Genomic DNA, 20,264 nt, shown 5'->3' on the forward strand with positions numbered 1-20,264 from the left:
CTGAGACCCGCAGCGTATGGATCAGGCTCAGCACGTGAGCTGGCTCCATACATCAACCCCCGCACCATGATGTGCTATCAAGTCATCGTGCGCAAAGGGGTTAATGCACAGTGGTTCAAAGAGAAAATTGCAATTTTCCACTGATATGCCATTTTAGCGCATAATATGTTGTGCCCAGTTTGTGCCACTGAAGACAAATACCTCATAAAAAGTTAAGCGGGTTCTCCCGGGTATGGTGATGCCCTATATGTGGGCGCAAACTGCTGTTTGGGCATGCTGCAGGGCTCAGAAGGGAGGGAGCGCCATTTTGCTTTTGGAGAGCAGATTTTGCTTGGTAGTAGTTTGGGGTTTTTCTGGCATTCCAGTTTATAATATGGGGGCATATGTAAACTGGGCAGAGTATATCAGGGTATAATAATAGGGTAAATAAAATAATAATTCATAGATATGTGGCCAGTGTCGCACTGGTAAATGGTGCCCAATCTTATCCGCTTTTACAACACTCTGCACATTTTGCATCACCATATTCTGAGAGCCAGAACTTCTTTATTTTTTCACCACCGTTGCTGTGTGAGGGCTTATTTGTTGCAGGACAATCTGTAGTTTTTGCAGTACATGCAATTTTTTTTATAACTTTTTATTGCATTTTTTTGCAAGCCAGGTGACCAAAAACTAGCAATTCTGACAATGATTTATTTTTATTTTTTCCAGCGTTCATCGTGTCCTATAAATGACAATTTTACTTTATTCTGCTGGTCGATACGATTACGGCGATACCAAATGTAAATCGTTTTTTTTTTTGTTTTGCAGCATTTGCACAGTAACATCACTTTTTTTATAAAAAAAAAAAATATTTTCTGTCACCATATTCTGAAAGCCATAACTTTTTTTTATTTTTCAGTCAGAAATACTGTTTTTTTGCGGGATGGGTTGTAGTTTTTATTGGTACAATTTTGGGGTACATGCAACTTTTTGATCACTTTTTAATTCCCTATTTTGGAGGGGTGGTGACCAAAAAATAGTGATTCTGGCATAGTTTTTGTTTTTTTTGCGGTGTTCATCGTGCGGGACATTATAGTTTGGGTCATTACGAACGCGGTGATACCAAAGATGTGTTTTTTTTTTTGTTTTTTTTATTTTTTTAACATCAGTTTTTTTTCCTTTAATAAAAGACTTCTAGGGAAAAAAAGCAGTTCAAATTTTTTTTTTCTTTATCAACAATTTTATTAGAATATAAAGCAGAGTATATAAAACTTCTCACGAAATTTCAAAAGATTGCACGCAGTGCAATAAATTCAAGCTGTAGAAAATGTTAGAGACATAAGAACAATGGTAGGAGGTAGCCTCCCAAACATCAAAAATAAAAAGGAAGGAAATAATAATATCTAATGGCAAGTAACAGCACAATAGCAAAAGTAGTACAATATGTAGGGAAGCCAGTCCCAAAAAAACGAGTAGTAATGACATTTTTAAGTGTTAAGTTCAACACAAAGTTACAAAAGCACACAAAATTGTCGATATGAGCGTTCAAAAGAGGCCATCCAACCAGAGAGGCAGACCAGCACCACCCCGAAATCTGGACCACACTGACCAAGTTTGAACAAAGATCTCAGATTTACCCCGATCAGCAGACATCAACTCCTCCATTCTCATAATCCCATTCATTTCAGTTACCCATTCCTGCAAAGAAGGCACAGTACTGGACTTCCAGTGACGTGGGATTACAGTTCTAGCTGCAGTCAGAAAATGCCTAAAGACACCCTTTTTAAGGTATGGGAGTGATCCAGGAACCATGGAACGCAATCCAATAGAAGGCGATGTAGGAATGTCCGTGTCAAAAAGCTTGTTTCCAAGTTCAAAATTTTTTCTCCAAAAGGGACGGAGTAATCCCACCAAATATGCAACATAGTTCCAGGAGCCTCCCCACACCTCCAACAATCAGCAGACACATCAGAAAATATCATATGTAAAAAGGAAGGGCAACTGTACCATCTGGTAAGGATTTTATAGTTTTTCTCCTGAGCAAAACAAGAAGTCAGCAACTTATGAGCCAAGAAGAAAGAAGTCCCCCAATCCTCAGTGTCGAACCCCCATTTCCTCATCCCAAGCTGTGGTGAATGTCAACTGAGAATAAGGGTATGTGCACACACACTAATTACGTCCGTAATTGACGGACGTATTTCGGCCGCAAGTCCCGGACCGAACACAGTGCAGGGAGCCGGGCTCCTAGCATCATACTTATGTACGATGCTAGGAGTCCCTGCCTCGCTGCAAGACAACTGTCCTGTACTGAAAACATGATTACAGTACGGGACAGTTGTCCTGCAGCGAGGCAGGGACTCCTAGCATCGTACATAAGTATGATGCTAGGAGCCCGGCTCCCTGCACTGTGTTCGGTCCGGGACTTGCGGCCGAAATACGTCCGTCAATTACGGACGTAATTAGTGTGTGTGCACATACCCTAAGAGTAACCAAGTCGGAGGATCCCATGTACATAGGACAGCATATGAGAAGGAGCAGAAGTCAAGGACCGATAATGTTCCAAAGGAGTCTTATCCTGTAGCAACACAAGACAATCACCGATGGAAGAGAGATATGAATGCAGCTGAAAATAGGACCACCATATTGATCGCTCCCCGGGCAGGCCTCAAACAGCGGTAAGCGACAAAATTGCACCATCAGGTGTAAGGGTCTGAGCCAAATATCCGCCGTCCTGTCTCCCCCAACAGAGGAATGTGTCCACACCCACCGTCGGAGGGAAGGAAGGGTTATCAAAAAGAGGAGTCAAAGGACCCGGACGGTGAGTAAGGTCCAGAGCACCAATGATCCGCTCCCAAACTACAAGAAACTGACGTGTGAGGAAAGGCAGAGGAGACGTTGGTCGCTGGGAGCCAGTCAACCGAGGCAAAGAGGACAATGTAAATGAGGACATACCTTTCTCAATGCGCACCCATTGCTTACCCGCATCTGAGCGGAACCAGTTCACAAATCTCATGAGAATCGCAGCTTGATGGAAACTTTTTTTAAAGCCCTGCAAACCTGCGCCCCCCTCCACTTTCGGCCGCCTAAGGACAGAAAATCTAATGCGAGGCTTAGAGGAGCCCCACACAAATTTGGTTATGGCCCTATGTAAGGTCTGGAAGAAAACCGCTGGAACCACAATAGGAACAGTCTGAAATATGTACAGAAATTTGGGCAATATATCCATTTTAACAGCGTTAATACGCCCAAACCACGACATGCGACTCCCTCCATACACCACCAACTCCCGTAAGGTACGCTGTAGAACAGGTGTGTAATTCAGGGTAAACAAGTCAGACAAATGTGTGGGGATATGTATCCCTAAGTATTTTAAGGACGTGGATTGCCACTTAAACGGGAAAACCCGAGCGAGATGAGCAGCTAGGGGGGCGACTAGAGATATATTCAACGCCTCCGATTTAGAGTAAATAACTTTAAAATTACTCAAATGACCAAATCGCTCAAACTCCCCAGTCAAAGATGGCAAGGAAATCATAGGAGTTGTGATGTACACGAGAAGATCATCAGCGTAGAGAGCTAGTTTGTGATGCTGTGCACCAACACAAATGCCATTACTACTAGGGTTATTCCGGAGTGCCACAGCCAGGTTTTCCATGACCAAAACATATAACAGAGTCGAGAGTGGGCACCCCTGTCTCGTACCATTTGTAATAGGCAGGGAGTCAGACAAAAGACCATTTAACTCGAGCTCAAGCCGTAGGCCTGTGGTATAATGCCATAATCCTTGGGGCCAAGTCCAACCTGAGTCAAGACACTACGGAGAAACACCCAGTGCACCCTATCAAAAGCCTTTTCGGCATCAACCGAAAGTAAACACATCGGTATCTTGCGTGCCTGGCAATATGATGTTAAAAGAAGGGTCTTGTTAGTATTATCTCGAGCTTCTCTACCACGTACAAACCCCACCTGATCATCCATGACCAAGTCAGGCAATAACTTAGAGAGGCGAGAGGCAATCCATTTCGCAAAGAGTTTCACATCTACATTAACCCCTTTAGGACACAGCCTGTTTTGGCCTTGTGGACACAGATGATTTTTTCAAATCTGACGTGTCAATTTATGTGGTAATAACTCCGGAACGCTTTTACCTATCCAAGCGTAGTCTCTACATTAGGGACAGATTCCAGAACTCCTCTCAATCACAGTTTATTCCTCCTTCCCCTATTGTCCTGGTCTTCGACATAGGTCAGAAGGCTATTCAGATGGGTTTGGCAGGTTTGGAAAGCTTAATTTGTGGCTTTTCCATGGTCAATGAGTGAAATCTGGGTGTCCTCTAGGTGTTCCACCCTGCCATTGAGTTGTCTCATTTCATGTTTGATATCCTTTTAATTCCTTTACCACTGGTTTGAGAGCATTTTCAATAATGTTCTGCATGGTGAGTTGTGATAGGTGAATAGACTATGAAGCCCCACAGGCTTCTTCATCTTCTGAGCTTTCCCCATAGAACTCCATATTTTCTGATACTAGAGTCTGGGTAGGTGCAGATTTGGCAGGGACTGTCTTGGTAGATGGGGATCTTTGCTTAAGGAATTTATCCATGTCCGATTTCGATTTCTTCTGTTATTTAGGAGTACTCCATCCCTCCTGTTTTCCAACTTTCACCAAGACGGACAATTCGTTTAATTCCTATTAGTATGTGAGACGATGAGCACAGTGGTGATGCTGATAATGTTGCTCAGGAAAGCATAAGTCCCCTGTCTTTTCCCTGTAGCAGTTTAGGCTATTGCCATTACAGGAAGTCCAATAATGGGTTAAGAAAAAATTGGGCCTCTGACCCTAGATATATTTTAGTTGGTAGCTAGTTTGGATAGTTCTGTCCAAATTGCATGGAGGTGTAAGCCAGGTTATAGAATGCAGCGTGGGAGCATTCAGAAAAAATTAGAGCCGTGTCCTCAGCTGAATAATAAACACAGTTCAGCGTAAGGTTGGTCGGTTTTGGCCAATGAGTATGCCACAAGTACCTGCAATGGGTATTAACGATTAAACCTCAGATGGAAGCTTTTGGGTGTTTACACTTCTTGCCAGGTAGTAATTTATGCCAATAGTTTTGTATTGGAGTGGGCAAGCATTAGAAGCGTTGCTTGTCCCAATGTAGAGGTTATAGCGTATGGTAACTGGTAGACCCTGTCATAACACTAGGTGTAAAAGCATAGACGGTAGTTAGAGCAAGTAGGCCTCCATATTCATCAGGGCATAGGCTATATTCCCCCAGTTATCCACCTTGGAGGATGGATATAGGTATAAAGTCCTCCAGTCAGGAACGGAGCTTTAGAAGGTGGTTTGGGGACCATCTTAATTCCAACCTCTAATTGTGAGTAGGTCTGGAAGTGTGCTCCTGATGTGTGGATGTGATGGGGGGAGCTGCTACTGTGCTGGCTGTATATCAGTCACCTGTGATTCCCAAGACGTTTGGTAACGTTGTCCAGGTACTCCCCAAGCTCCGATGGGCTTATCTGTAAGCCTGTGGCTGTATTCCTATGTTGTCCGCTCTGTCGGAAGTGCGGTCCGGTGAGTAATTTAGCCCGGGGGTCCGGTCCTTCGTCTAGGCCAAAGCCTGCAACTTCTTCAAAATGGGCCAAAATAGGGTGTTTACTCCCTTTTGGTAGTGGGAGTATAATAAGGTATAGTGCTGTTCTTATACTATCCCCAGAAGGGAGAATGTACAGGGATTAAGTTCGCCTGCAGCGGAGCTCACCACGTCAGCTTCTTCTCCCATCCGTGTCCGGCCACGCCCCCATTTGTAGTGAATTTGTAGTGAATTTTAAATTAGCAATCTGCACCGAAAATAGAGTTTTAGCCATGTGCCAATTTAAAAGCAAATTGTTCTTCTATTACTCTTCCAACCTACATGTATTTTGGTCTTGTTCTTCTCAGAACACGTTGAGCTCCCATATTGTGTTAAAAAAATAAATTAAAAAAAGTGATTTTATTTAACTTTTAAAAATTGTAAAAGGAATAAAGCGAATTTTTATTTTTTTTAAATTGTGCATATGTAATTTTAGCTTATGTCTTTTGACATCTAATGCATGCCACTGGATAAACACACCTGAACGCATATTTGGTAACTTCTGCCGACTTCAGCCATGCCAAATGTGTGTGCATTTCTTACACGCTGGGCGCAAAGCGGGGCTTATAATGAATGGTGTGCAAACTGACTTTTGGGGAGCAAGTTTTCCAAGGCTGCCACGGTGCCCTCTGCAGATGCTGCCACAGTCCCCTCTGCAGATGCTGCCACAGTCCCCTCTGTAGATGCTGCCACAGTCCCCTCTGTAGATGCTGCCACAGTCCCCTCTGTAGATGCTGCCACTGTCAGTCCCCCCCCCCCGGTACATGCTGCTACTGGGCCCTTCCCGGTACATGCTGCCACTGGGCCCCCCCCCCAGTACATGCTGCCACGGGCCCCCCAACTAGATAGCTCCATTGGGGCTCCCTCTAGGAGTGGAATCCCCAGCCAGAGCGTTGACGCGTTGGCTGGGGATTCCTCTACTGTTGGAGCCCCTGACGTCACTGTCCATACACAGTGACGTCAGGGGATCCTCCTGGACCGGAATGTGATATCGAGCAACCCCAGAGCCAAAGTCCCGGAGCATAGCACTAGTATAGGCTCTGCGCCGGAACTCTGGGGAAGCCATTAACATCAGTGTCCATATATGGACAGTGATGTCAGGGGCTTGCCCAGAGCTGGAGTCCCAGAGCAGAGCTGCTTCTAGCACTCTGCCTGGGATTCCAGCTCTACTCCTGACATTACTGTCCATATATGGACATGGATGTCAGGGGCAACCCCAAAGCTGGAGTCCCGTGCAGAGCGCTAGTAGGCTCTTCCTGGGACTCCAGCTGTGCTCCTGACATCACTGGGACTCCTGCTCTGGGTAAGCCCCTGACATCACTGTCGATGTATGGACAGCGATGTCAGAGGCTTCCCCAGAGCAGAGCCTATACTAGGGCTCTGCCCGGGACTCCTCTCTGAGGAAGCCCCAGACTTTGCTGTCCACATATGGACAGCTATGTCGGGGAATTCCAGAATCCTAGAGCAGAGTCTGTACTAGCATCTCTGTGTCTCACGGGCCACAGATGACAGCCCCAGGGGAGGCATGCCGTGTGCTTGAGACCCCTGCTCTAGACAAAAAGCAGTAAATAGGCAGCACTCACAAAGGCTTATAGTGAAAAAAGAGGGTGCTTTATTGACCCCAAAAGTGCAACGTTCTGACTCACACAACCTGAGCCTTTCTCAAGCACTTTTTTTTTTTTCAGTGGGTATACACCACGTATATAAAGGATGAGCAAGTGAATAAGCAATTTACAATCAAGCAAAACATCAAATTACAGTTCATATAGTGGATGCATGCAAGTGTCCCAGTGAGAAGGGTGATATACATTACAATTCTGCATATATGGCATATAAATAGACCTGCAATATCCCTCATAGTATAGTGTAGCAGTCTGTTTTATGATAAGTAATAAAGTGCAGCTGGGCTTATTTAGTGAATATACAGATAGGACTCACATATGATCCAGCATGGTAGTAAGTGTTTACAATGGGAGCTCGCCCAACATCGTTACAGTGCTAATGCACCTGTGCAGGGGAGAAATAAATGGGACATTGCAGTGTTGATGCTCACAGAAGAGTGAAAAAATCCACTGCGACCATATTACTAGAGGGCAAGTGCTCATAAATGAGTGAGGGAGTGTTTATGAGCGTCATAGCAACACTCACTGGCCTCATGAACAGCACACTCCAATGGCCGGGTTGTGAAGTTAACCCTGTGTGTGCCTGCACACAGTGCGGAGACATGTCTAAAATTATTATACTCCGAGCCTGTAACAGCATAAAATAACAATATGGGGGGCTATTGAAGGGAGAGAAAAAGGAAATTAACCCTTTAGTGACCGGCCCATAGTCTTTTTACGTCGGTCACTAACGGGCCTTATTCCGATGCCATAGACTTTTTTACGTCGCGGCATCGGAATAAGTAAACAGAGCAGGGAGCTGTCAAATCTCCCTGCTCTCAGCTGCCAGAGGCAGCTGAGGGCTGGGAGCATCCCTGCTCTGCCGGGTGAGATCGATATTAGTATCGATCTCACCCGTTTAACCCCTCAGATGCGGTGCTCAATAGCGAGAGGCATGACCTAGCAGATGCCTGTCCGTTTTAAACGGACAGGCAGTAATACACTGCAATACAAAAGTATTGCAGTGTATTATAATAGCGATCGGAGAATCGCATAGTGAAGTCCCCTAGTGGGATTAGTAAAAAAAGTTTAAAAAAAAGTTGAATAAAGTTAATTAAAAAAAAAATGTGAAAAAATAAAGTTAAAAAGTTACACATATTTGGTATCGGCGCGTCCGTAACGACCCCGACTATAAAGCTATTACATTACTTAACCCGCACGGTGAACGCTGTAAAAAATTAAATAAAAAATGACGGAAAAATTGCTGTTTTCTGTGAATCCTGACTTTAAAAAAATTTGATTAAAAAGTGATCAAAAAGTCGCATCTGCTCCAAAATGGTACCAATAAAAACTACAAGTCTTCCCGCAAAAAAAAAAGCCCTCATACAACTGAATCGGCGAAAAAATTAAAACGTTACGGCTCTTCAAATATGGAGACACAAAAACAAATAATTTTGAAAAAAAAGTGTTTTTACTGTGTAAAAGTAGTAAAACATACAAAATCTATACAAATTTGGTATCGTTGCAATCGTAACAACCCGCTGAATAAACTTATTGTGTTATTTATACCACACGGTAAACGGCGTCGATTTAGGACGCTAAAAAGTGGCGAAATTTCAGATTTTTTTTCTATTCCCCCCCCCCCCAAAAAAAAAAGTTAATAAAAGTTAATCAATAAATAATATGTACCTCAAAATGGTGCTATTAAAAAATACAACTTGTCCCGCAAAAAACAAGACCTTATACAGCTATGTCGACGCAAAAATAAAAGAGTTCTAACTCTTGGAATGCGACGATGGAAAAACTTCAAAAATAGCCTGGTCATTAAGGTCTAAAATAGGCTGGTCATTAAGGGGTTAAGGCAGTATGGCCATAGAATATAATAACTATTAGGAAATAATAAGGTTTATTAAAGGCTATATGCCCCCAAAAAGTTGCTGATTAGGTACAAATGCAACTTCAGGAACACTGAGCGGGGGCAACAGCTGGAGACCACCAGATTGGTGGGTGAAGCCCAAGCCCAGAGGTATGTACCAGCACTCAGTCCGTGTATATGACACAGATCGGTGCAACGGCGCACACCACCGCGGATGTACAGCAAATAACCTGTTACGTGTGCAACATGGGGGCAGCCAGGGTACAAGAGGACAACAATTGCAACATAGTAGAATATAGTCATACCAATGAGTACTCCAAAATATCGGTACTTAAAGGGGAGCATACCAACAAATGGAATAGAGTCTGTGTGCAGGTAATCACGGGTAACAAGGGAACAATACTGTAGTAAATAAGTAAAACTAAAATCACATCAACACACCAAGTGCCGGACAATCTGTTTTATTATATAAAGGCAAGGAAAATACAGGCTGGATCACATTTTGTGAGCAGAACCATCATCCGTTCCATAAGTGATTTTCTTCAAGTGACAGACATGATATCTGTAAAGATAAAAAAAATGTGTGTAAATCCATTGTTATAACTATAACATAAAAAGAGATTTCTATTTTCAATCTAACAAAGTATACGGATGATTAGTGGAGGGAACCACATGTAACGGGGCAGGCGAGTCCTAATGTACATCACCTAGAATGTATTCTGCTTTGAAGCCATTCGGTTTTAAAGTATTGAGTTTCCTGATCCATTGTAAATACCTGTTCCTCAGAGACTTGGCCCTGTCACCACCGAGATGTGGTCTAGGGACATGGTCAATAAGCCAGAATTTTAACTGGCGTTCCGTGTGATTGGCTTCCGTGTAGTGTTTAGGGACTGGCAGATCTAGGCGTTTTTTTCGGATTGTGTAGCGGTGCGGATTGAGGCGGGTCTTAACGTCTAATGTGGTTTCACCCACATAAAACAGACCGCAAGGGCATTGTAAAATATAGACCACAGTTGCAGGTAGTCTGAGTTGCAGGAAAGGAAGTGTTTGATGGGGTATGTCACCCGCATTATGGGATGTGTAAAGCCATTGTGAGTGCTGCCCATTTACTGCTCTTTTTTAAATATTTTAGATAGATGGATAGATATTTATTGGAGTGAATAAAAGTGTTTTATTACTATTATTAGGGCTTGTCCACACACAACAGAATTGCTGCAGAAAATTCAGTTGAAAGTCAAAGGCTTTCTGCTGCGGCAAAAATGCACCATTTCCTGCGTTTTTGCGGCAGAAAATTGTGCGTAAATTGCTGCGTTTTTCCAAATGTTAGGAGATGGAGACCTCTCCTATGAAAAACGCAGCAATTCTGCACACTTTCCGTAGCAGGAATTGACATGCTGCGGTCCGAAAAATATGCACCGCAGGTCAATTTCGGCTCGGAAATGTTACACAGCATGTGGGTGAGATTTGTTAAATCTCATCCACTATCCTTCTACTGTATTCTGCAGTATTTTTTTTCTGGCCGGAAAAACGTGGCAATTCTGTTACGTGTGGACGAGCCCTTACTATTAGGGCTTGTCCACACATAACGGAATGGTGGCAGAAAGTTTCTGCAGAAATATTGTTGAACGTAGCAGACATCATACTGCGGAAAAAACGCACCATTTCCTGCGTTTTTTACTGCAGAAAATGGTGCGTATTTTGCTGCGTTTTTCCACAATGCTAGGAAATGGTGACATCTCTTCTGAAAAACGCAGCAATTTTCTGTACATTTTCCGAAGCAGGAATTGACATGCTGCGGGCCCAAAAATACAGGTCAATTTCTGGTCTGAATTTTTACGCAGCGTATGGATGAGATTTGTTAAATCTCACCCCCTTTGCTGCTACTGTATTCTGCTGTGTATTTTTCGTCCGCAATTCCGGATGGAAAATATGCAGCAATTCTGCTACGTGTGAACAAGCCCTTACTGTTCTCCCTCTGTAGACAGCCTGCCAGGAGAGGGAGAAGTTACAGCAGGTCGGCGAGGGGGTTCCCCTGATGGCAGTACCATGGATATGCCATAAATATCGAAGTTGGGAATACCCTTTTAATAATAAATGGCAAAGTGAATAAAGAAAACTCCTTTCTGGGGCGTGTTTTTGTGCTATTACTACTAGCACAGGAGCGCCCCAGAAAGGAGTTTTCTTCACTTTGCCAATGATTATGGGACGATGGGAGGATCTCTACTCTAGCAGCGACACACCCAGAGTCAACTCCAGAGGACCTCAAACTACGCTGACATTGGGGTCAGATTGACCCAACACGCTTCTAAATTGAGTTGTGCCGATCATCCTGTACAACTCTACCAGGTGAGTCTACCTAGATTCACTGTACATATATTGCATTTATTCCTAAACGTACCTTAGAGGAGCGCCGTTTTCTTCTTTTGTACTTTTTTCTGTAAGCCTTTAGTAATAAAAGAATATTCACTAAACTCCCACTAGTGGAGGCTATAGGCATCCAAAATATTATATTTTCCTTCTATGCCTCTGCTTTGTAATGGAAAAACTGAACTTTGACTGCTTTAAAGATAGATTAAGGATACTTTATCCTTATGTTGTCATCGGCTGTACTTCAATAAAATGTTATTTGGTATTAAAGAAATATATATACGTCTAATGCCCACAGGGAGCCTTACAGCCACAGCGCGCTTCATTCGTCGGACTCTGTGTGTACTGAGATATTCTCCTCTAGAAGCAAGCCACAATGTTGTTTTTTTTCTTTCTGTCTTTTTTCTGAGGCAAAAACCTTGTTTGCCTCTGTATGAAGTGGAGGGCTCATGCTAAGTCAGCACAGAATGTTGGACCTAAAAGTTACATAGTGTTAAAAGGGGAAAATTTACTTTTTAACATTTTCCTTTTGCATGCTTTCCACATTGACTTGTAATCACAAATATCTTGGGGTGTGTGTGTGTGTATATGTATGTATGTGTATATATATATGTGTGTGTGTATATGTATGTAAATATTTTTTTATTTTTTTTTTTATTTTAACTTTTTTTTTGCAGACCTATATATCACCAAATGCTGCTATATTTCCAATAGAACAAGATGATCCTCAAGCTTTGTTAAACAACATAAGAATTTATGGAACATGCATCGTTGCTATGATGGCCATAGTAGTTTTTGTTGGTGTTAAATATGTCAACAAGCTCGCACTAGTTTTCCTTGCCTGTGTGATACTGTCCATTATGGCAATTTATGCAGGTGTAATCAAATCAGCCTTTGATCCACCAGATTTGCCGTAAGTCAAAATACACTTTTATTTTTTTTTATTTTTTAATCATACATAAATGTTTTGTTATCTTTGTATGTAGTAATTACATTACGAAATATACAGTTTTGAAAAAGTTTGCAAATTTGTAGTAAGGATAAATGTCCTTTTATAATTTAGAATTTTACATTGTATTTTGCCTAATTATGTCCAGAGTAAAATTGCACGAGCGCCGCAGCCTTTTCCTTATTTACATGGTTCTCCTCCCCAAACTTGAATGAGACAGTGGTGTAATACAAATATAACGGCACATGAAATGACGAACGGAGAGAAGAACAATGTATACCATGAAAAGGCTACAGCGCTTGCTTGTACAAGCGCTGCAGCCCGTTCAAACAGTTGATCGGCAGGGGTGCTGACAGTCGAACCCCAAACAATCTAATATTGATGGCCTATCCTAAGCATAGGCCATCAATTTTAAAGAATAACTCCAGTGGCAACACAATTTTCCATGTCTGCATTCCCCACTTGACTGTATACCACACTTCTTTTTTGTATACTGTACTTTTTGAACTGCAGCTTTTCTCTTCCTCTCTACTTTTATATAAATCTTTTGATGCTTAGGCACAGCATCACATGACCAGCTTAAAGACCATACCATTTCTGCATGTTGGGGAACACCGTGATGATCATTCTCTCTATATTCTCCTATATAAGCTGAGAAACCATATGTATACAGACAGGGAGGCTGCACTATATTTTTCCACATTCTACCTGTGTAACAGGAACCTGTCTAAGTATCAGTGGTAGCTGATGATAGAAGTCCGCCCCCCCCCCCCCCCCCCCCCTGTGCAAAACTATTGTGGTTCAGGAACTGCTGAAGCCTGTGATGGGTGACACACAGATCTCCATAGACTCAAGTTGAGAAAGTGTGTCACTGAGCCTGATTCACACTGCTGCTAAGCAACCATGCCAGTCTGATATATAGAGATAGAAGCAGCAAGAAAAATAACAGGTGAGAAACTGACGCATGGTATACCATAATGGTACTTTAAGGAAAATGCCTGTTCCCTTAAGATCACCATGAATACTGTTCTAGTTTCTGGGCGGTTCTGTTTTACCTTGAGCCTATCTCTTTTTCTCTATTCTTCTGCCTATCAGGTGTAGGGTTGTGTTTGTACCTAGCTTCCGCCACCTGTGCTTTGCGTGAGCATTTCCTGTCTGTAGGCGTGTTGATAAAGCTACTTATCTATACCTTTTAACCTTTGACTTCTTGGACATTGACCTCGGCGTTTTTTTGGATAACCTTTTGTTTACTGATTTTGATTATCTGCTCCTGGCTTGTTCTGACCTCTGCTTTACCTGATATCCACTTGCACTGTTTTGGACTTTCTTTTTACCCTCTGGCTGTCTGGTTATCCTGTTCAGGTATTGCCTGCATTTCACCTGTTATCCAACACCTAACTCTGCTAAGCCAACCTGGGTTCTTTACAGCAAAGACCATCCCACCTTGCGGTCGGCTCTGGCGAAAATCTTAGAGTAGCCTTAGACTCAGAGTTGTGACGGATTTGAGCTTGCAGATTTATTTGCACGCTCTCTTCCGGCAGTCTCCAGCAGCCCTAGGGTAATCGCTCAACATACAATTCCATAACCGGTACACATAGAAAAGTTTCGTTTCGGCTGTAGTAGGGATGCACGATGCATCGAAACTTCGATACTGTTTCGCTACTCTGCATCCCCAAACGGTTCGATACAGGTATTTCGATGCTTAGCTGTGCGGCCGCACAGCTCAGTATTGTAACACATGAATATATGAGCGCGAGGCTGCGGCTGTGCAATACAGTCATTGCCGCGCTCCTGAGTTCTGATAACAAGTGCATGGGGTCAGGATAATGCGTAGTGGCCGGTGTTGCACTAATGAGCGGCGGCACTGAAAACAGAACATGGCGGGCTCACTACAAAACACCCCCACGTTCTGTGTTAAGTGCCTGCGCCGCCGCTCATTAGTGCAGCGCTGGCCGCATCTTCTCATGCTGACCGCGCACGCACTTCCTGTCAGGAGAGGGGCAATGGCTGTATTACACAGCCGCAGCACCGCTGGCAGAGATCAGAGAAAACGCTCCTCTCCGCCGTTATTTCCGTGATGCTGCTATCACAGCGGATTGCAGCATTCAGGAGAAAATGAGAAGGGGGATGCCCCCTTGGATCGCGTCACAGGGAATTCCTGTGACGCGATTGAGGGACATACCATATATGGGCAGACAGCCCAGGGTCCATTAATGGACCCCAGAGCTGTCCTACCATATTTCCTGTTGTTAGGGCATACTTAGTACACAGGCAGTTGTTAGGACATACCTATCAGTACACAGGCTAATGTATTGTAATATAGATATATGCCAGTACATTAAAGTTTAAAAAATAAAGTAAAAACCTAAAGTAATGTTAAATTTAAAAAAATACACATTAAGTGTAAACATTACAATATGTCTCAATACATAAAATACACAAACATTCAGTATTAGCGCGGCCGTAATAACCTGCACAACAATTTTTTTGCATCATTTATGATGTGTACGCTGTAAAAAAAAAAAAATATATATTAAAACTGCTTTCTATCACTTATTGTGAGGCACGAGGTGTGATGAATTTAACCTCCATGTGCCTCACATTAATAGTAATTAACCCCATCATGTACCTTACATATTGACCAATTATGAATAAGAAACATGATGGCGTTAATTACTATTAATGTGAGGCACGTGGAGGTTAAATTCATCACACCACGCGCATCACATCCGAAAATGGAAGATCTTTTTTTTTTTTATTACTTTTGGCAAAGTATTGAATTGGTATCGAAATCACAATACTACACGAAGTATCGGTATCTAAGTCCAAATTCTGGTATTGTGACATCCCTAGGCTGGAGTGTACCTTTAATAACCCGGATAACCCCTTTAAAAAGAATAGGGCCCAATACTGACCCATGTGGAACTCCAGGGATTGTTAGGCTTTGCATAAATAAACGTTTTGGTTTTTTTTATGTTCTAATTAAACATTCTGCAACGTTCTCTTATACTATTTGCTTAGGTTACTTACCATTATTAAGATATTTGCTTGCTGTCAGTACATATGGTACTTATTTACTTCCAGTGGCTTATCGGTCCTGATTATGTCCTACTGACACAGGTACATAGCTTAAGTGTGCATAGCTCTCTCTTGTAACAAGCTGAGCAACTTTTGTCAGTTGGAAAAGATTGGTATGCGTTTTTTTTTTTTTGAGCCTGTGACCATTTACATTTTTTGAGAGCGAGCAGTACTCTTTGAAGGTTATGTACAACTTTTGAATCCAACAATTGTTTTTTTTTTTTAATAAATCAATGTTTTAAGTTCTCTAAAACAGCTTTTCAAATTGACTTTTATTAAAATTATTTAAAAATGTTTAAAGGGAATGTGTTGCTAGAAAAATTTTTTTTTTTTTTTAGTTAAACACTTAGTGCATAGGTGATTAAACATTGTTCTAATTTTTTTATTTTTTTTCACGAGTCAGGAAATGTTATAAATTAGATTCTAATTTATAATATTTCCCAGTGCTGGTCACTAGATGGAGCAATTCCCAAAATTGCAGCATTGCATGTGGTAAAGCAACCACATTGCTTTATGCTGCAAAATTTGGGAAAACTCACTCGCTCTAGTGAGCTCTCAGAATCCCCCCCTCCTTTATCCTGGCTAGTGCCGGGAGAAACGAGGGGATTGAACGGTCAAACCTCCTACACTGTGTGTCGCCATTTTTTGAGCTAACACAGTGTAGTAGGTTTACATACACTAGTAAACACACAGTAAAACACTTACCTGCTTCAGTCGCCGCCGCTCCCTCCGGTCCGTCCGCTCCGTCTGCTACCGCCGCTCCAAGTCCGGAAGCTGCGACCGGAAGTAGCAATCTTACTGTCCGGCCGCGACTTCCAGTCTACAGGAAAATGGCGCCGGACGGCGCACAGTTCAACTTGGACTGTGTGGGAGCGGCGCATGCGCCGTTCCCACACAGACAGCGTACACCATAGTGGATGGAACGGGCCCTTTCGCATTCACTATGGGACTTTAGCTGCCGTATTCCATGTCTGTATGTGTCGTTAATCGACACATACAGAAATGGAAAAAAAAATGGCAGCCCCCATAGGGAAGAAAAAGTTAAAAAATAAAAAAAAGTAAAACACAAACACACAAATAAATATAAAAGTTTTTAATAAAGCACTAAAATCAAGATGATGTAAAAAAAAATTTTTTTTGTGACCGTGTTCCTTTAAGACACAGCTTCTATGTATTCTGTATACATAGAAGCTGTATTCTTCTGTCAAAGCCGATTCCGTCAGGTCAGCTGCACTGATAGTTCCGGTGAAAGCTGGTCCTGTGTGTCTCTGACATGCAGGATCCAGCTGATAATGATTACATCTAAGTTGAACCAGTTTTCACCAGAATCGTCAGTGCAGCTGGCATGACGAAATGAGCTCTGACGGAAGGATACAGCTTCTATGTATTCAAGATACATAGAAGCTGTGTCCTTAAAAAGCAAAAAAAAAACATTGATTTATTTAAAAAAAAAAAGTGTACATGGCTTTTAAAATGGGAGGAAATTGGAAGACATTGTATATTAGAATGTTACACAATTAGGATTTATTTGCATTATAAATGGTTACCTTCTCTTTTCAATAGAATTTCATTTTAAATTTACTTGGTTCAAAACAGATTTCCAACAGTTTTTTTTGTACCTCCTTTTGTAAAAAAAAAATTTAATTTCTATGACTTGTTTATCTCAATAATTGCCTATCTCTTTCTAAGATTGTAATAGTTGCCCTGTAATTTTTGTCCTCTACAGGATATGCCTTCTTGGAAATCGCGTGTTGGCCAAAAGAAACCTTGATATTTGTGCCAAATATATTTCTAATAGTACAATTAATGAAGCACTATGGAATAAATTCTGTATAACTACAAATGACAGCACTACTTGTGATTCATACTTTATCTCAAATAACATCACTGAAATACAGGGAATACCTGGAGTTGCTAGTGGTGTTTTACTTGGTGAGTAACAATTATTGAAGTAAGTGGATACTGGAAGGTTAGATATACATAGATCAGTGATACCTGAAAAATGATTAGAATACGTTTTTTTTCAATTAGAGTTTGACTGCCTCATAATGCAGCAGGTCCTGTATTCAAATCACCGAAGAAGAACTATATTAATTTAAAATCACTAAACCATCCATACTCATGATGAAGGTACTTATACCACCTCCCAACAGGACGCAGACAAAACACAATGCTACATAGAGGGAGATTACACCGGTGCAATATACTGATAAAACACCCGCTCACATGAGGGGCGTGACTGCTTAGTATTAGGCCTTATTCACATGAACGTGTATTACGTCTGTGATACGCGTGTGAAAATCACGCGCATCGCACGGACCTATGTTAGTGAATGGGGCCGTTCAGAGAGTCCGTGATTTTCACGCAGTGTATGTCCGCTGCGTAAAACTCACGACGTCCTATACTTGGCCGTTTTTCGCACATCACGCACCCATTGAAGTCAATGGGTGCGTAAAAATCGCGCACGGCACACGGAAGCATTTCCATGTGACGCGTGTGATTTGCTTAACCGTGTGTCATAAGCATGGCATATGCGGGAAAATCACGCAGGCACGCAGCACATACTGATGGCACACGCAACTGGAACGCGCGAAAAACGCAGCGTTTTATGCACGCGCAATACGCACACGTTCGTGTGAGTAAGGCCTTATAATTGCACACAAATGTAGCTTGTATAAGAATGTCAGTCACATGGATGCAAAACTGTGAGCTTAGACTAAGATGCACTGTCTCCTGGTCTGGTCTCTATCAGCAATTACTCCCCCACAGAAACCAATTATTTTAGGTGGTATAGAGAAAGGAAGCGAAGCGCTATTTTTATTTTATTTTTTAATAAAAGTGAAGTCTTACTATGTTATATCCACAAGAGAGTCAGTGATAGGATCCTCCATTTGGAGCTGTACTATGGAGGTATTTGTACAATATGCACCCTCAGACAGATCATCCAGCGGCACACAGTCCCTTGCAGCTCCATACTATGGTGCAGCGGGGACCATAGTATGGAGAGGTGTGCGCTTGAGACCTGTCTATCTAGAAGGTTAAGAAACTTTGTAAACTATTTGGTTTATTTATCTAATTTGTATGTCCATATTATTTTATTGGCTGTTGAGCTAGAAATATAAATGCAGAATTTCACTGGACTCCTAGTACCAGGAAGCAGTGGATTGTGAGAACGCAATGACAATTACACATTTAGGATATGGCCACAAATCCATGTCAGGTAGACCTCACTGATGTCACAGCTGCGGACAGAGATTGGCTGCTGCATAAACTAAGATCAGTGGGGGATAAGGGAACAATTGGTGCTGGAGCGTCCGGGAATATTAAAGGCAAGTCAATGTTTTTTGTTGTTTTAATCCATATTTAATTGAAAACCCCTTTTACATTTAAATCTAATTGGAAACCCCCTGTAATGGAGAAAAATGCTTGACCAGCTCATAATTGCGGTTTTTTTCCACCCCACTGTCCTCTATTTGTGTTATTAGGAAAAGCAGCTTTACACTTTTTACAGATGATGATGATTGAAAATTTTTTTTTTTTTTTTTGTATTTCAGATAATCTTTGGAGTTCTTATAGTCAAAAAGGATCTCTTGTTGAGCGGAACCAAACATCCACTGCGGCAGGAGAAGGACAAAAAGCTTACAGTCAAAAATATGTGTTAACGGACATAATGACTTACTTCACAATGCTTGTTGGAATTTACTTTCCTTCTGTGACAGGTAAAACGATAGTAGTAAGGATTACTTAAATCCTAAAATATATATATATATATATATATATATATATATATATATACATATACATAACCATAGGACAAAATAACGGCACCAGGACTTCCAGATAAATGAAAAAAGGGTGGATTTATCACGTCAAGCTGTACAACACTACACACATTGTCAGATATAAATATGAGGTACATCCAATAGTTAACATACAAGCAATTGATGTACAATTTGCAAAAATCAGATGTATACATAGAGCTTTCAACCCATACTATAGAACAATTTTATAAAGTGCATAAGTACAATCGTACTTTCATATACCAAGTGCAGTGTACGTGGATACAAAATATGTAAAAACAATCTACTGTGCTTTAATTAGCAATTAGGATAATCAATGAAAGCTGCAGAGGCCAATCTAAAATATATAGTTATATGTAGATCACATCGGAAAACATACATTACCGATCTGTTGCACACCTTGAGACAGCAGCATTCGCGCGCGCGCCTACTGCGCATGCTCAAAGATGGCGCCCAGACCGGAACTAGAGTTGTTATGGACACCTCCTCTTATCTGCAGGAAATGGATGGTCAGCTTAGTGATACTAATGTTTATGGGCTTTTACCAGGAGATCCTAAGTTCACTTTTCTTCGTGAGCTGAATAACTTGGTTAACTTTGCATTTACGCATAAAATTATTGACGAAGATTTGCAAGCGTTTTTGCAGGAGAACTTTCCGGTCACCCCTGTACTATAACTTTTGGCAAAAATCCATAAGGACCCAGTCAGACCTCCTGGGTGTCCCATTGTATCAGGGAGTGATTCTCTATTTGTCCCTGTAGCTATGTAGACAAAATTCTTAGGCGATTTGCCATTGGTGCGGACTCCTACATCGAGGATACCTCAGACTTCCTGGTCAGGATCCATGATCTTGTGGTCCCTGCCCGGCCGGTCCTGGTTACCCTTGATGTGGGGAGTCTGTATACCTCCATTGACCACGTAGAGGCCATTGATGCCTCATTGTTCTACTTAGAGAAATCAGGGTGCTCTATTGAAAGACTTTCGT

General features: G+C 41.9%; 1 protein-coding gene across 1 annotated transcript in view; it reads left to right on the plus strand.

Annotated features, from left to right (window-relative positions):
- Window positions 1-20,264, plus strand: part of SLC12A7 (solute carrier family 12 member 7) — a 352,177-nt gene that overhangs the window by 167,859 nt on the left and 164,054 nt on the right. Inside the window, exons 7-9 of the mRNA XM_075826873.1 lie at window positions 12,130-12,365; window positions 17,206-17,411; window positions 19,034-19,198. Coding sequence (XP_075682988.1) covers window positions 12,130-12,365; window positions 17,206-17,411; window positions 19,034-19,198 — 607 coding nt within the window. The remainder of the gene's footprint in view (window positions 1-12,129; window positions 12,366-17,205; window positions 17,412-19,033; window positions 19,199-20,264) is intronic.

Source organism: Rhinoderma darwinii, chromosome 5, assembly GCF_050947455.1.
Source record: "Rhinoderma darwinii isolate aRhiDar2 chromosome 5, aRhiDar2.hap1, whole genome shotgun sequence".
NCBI lineage: Eukaryota > Metazoa > Chordata > Amphibia > Anura > Rhinodermatidae > Rhinoderma > Rhinoderma darwinii.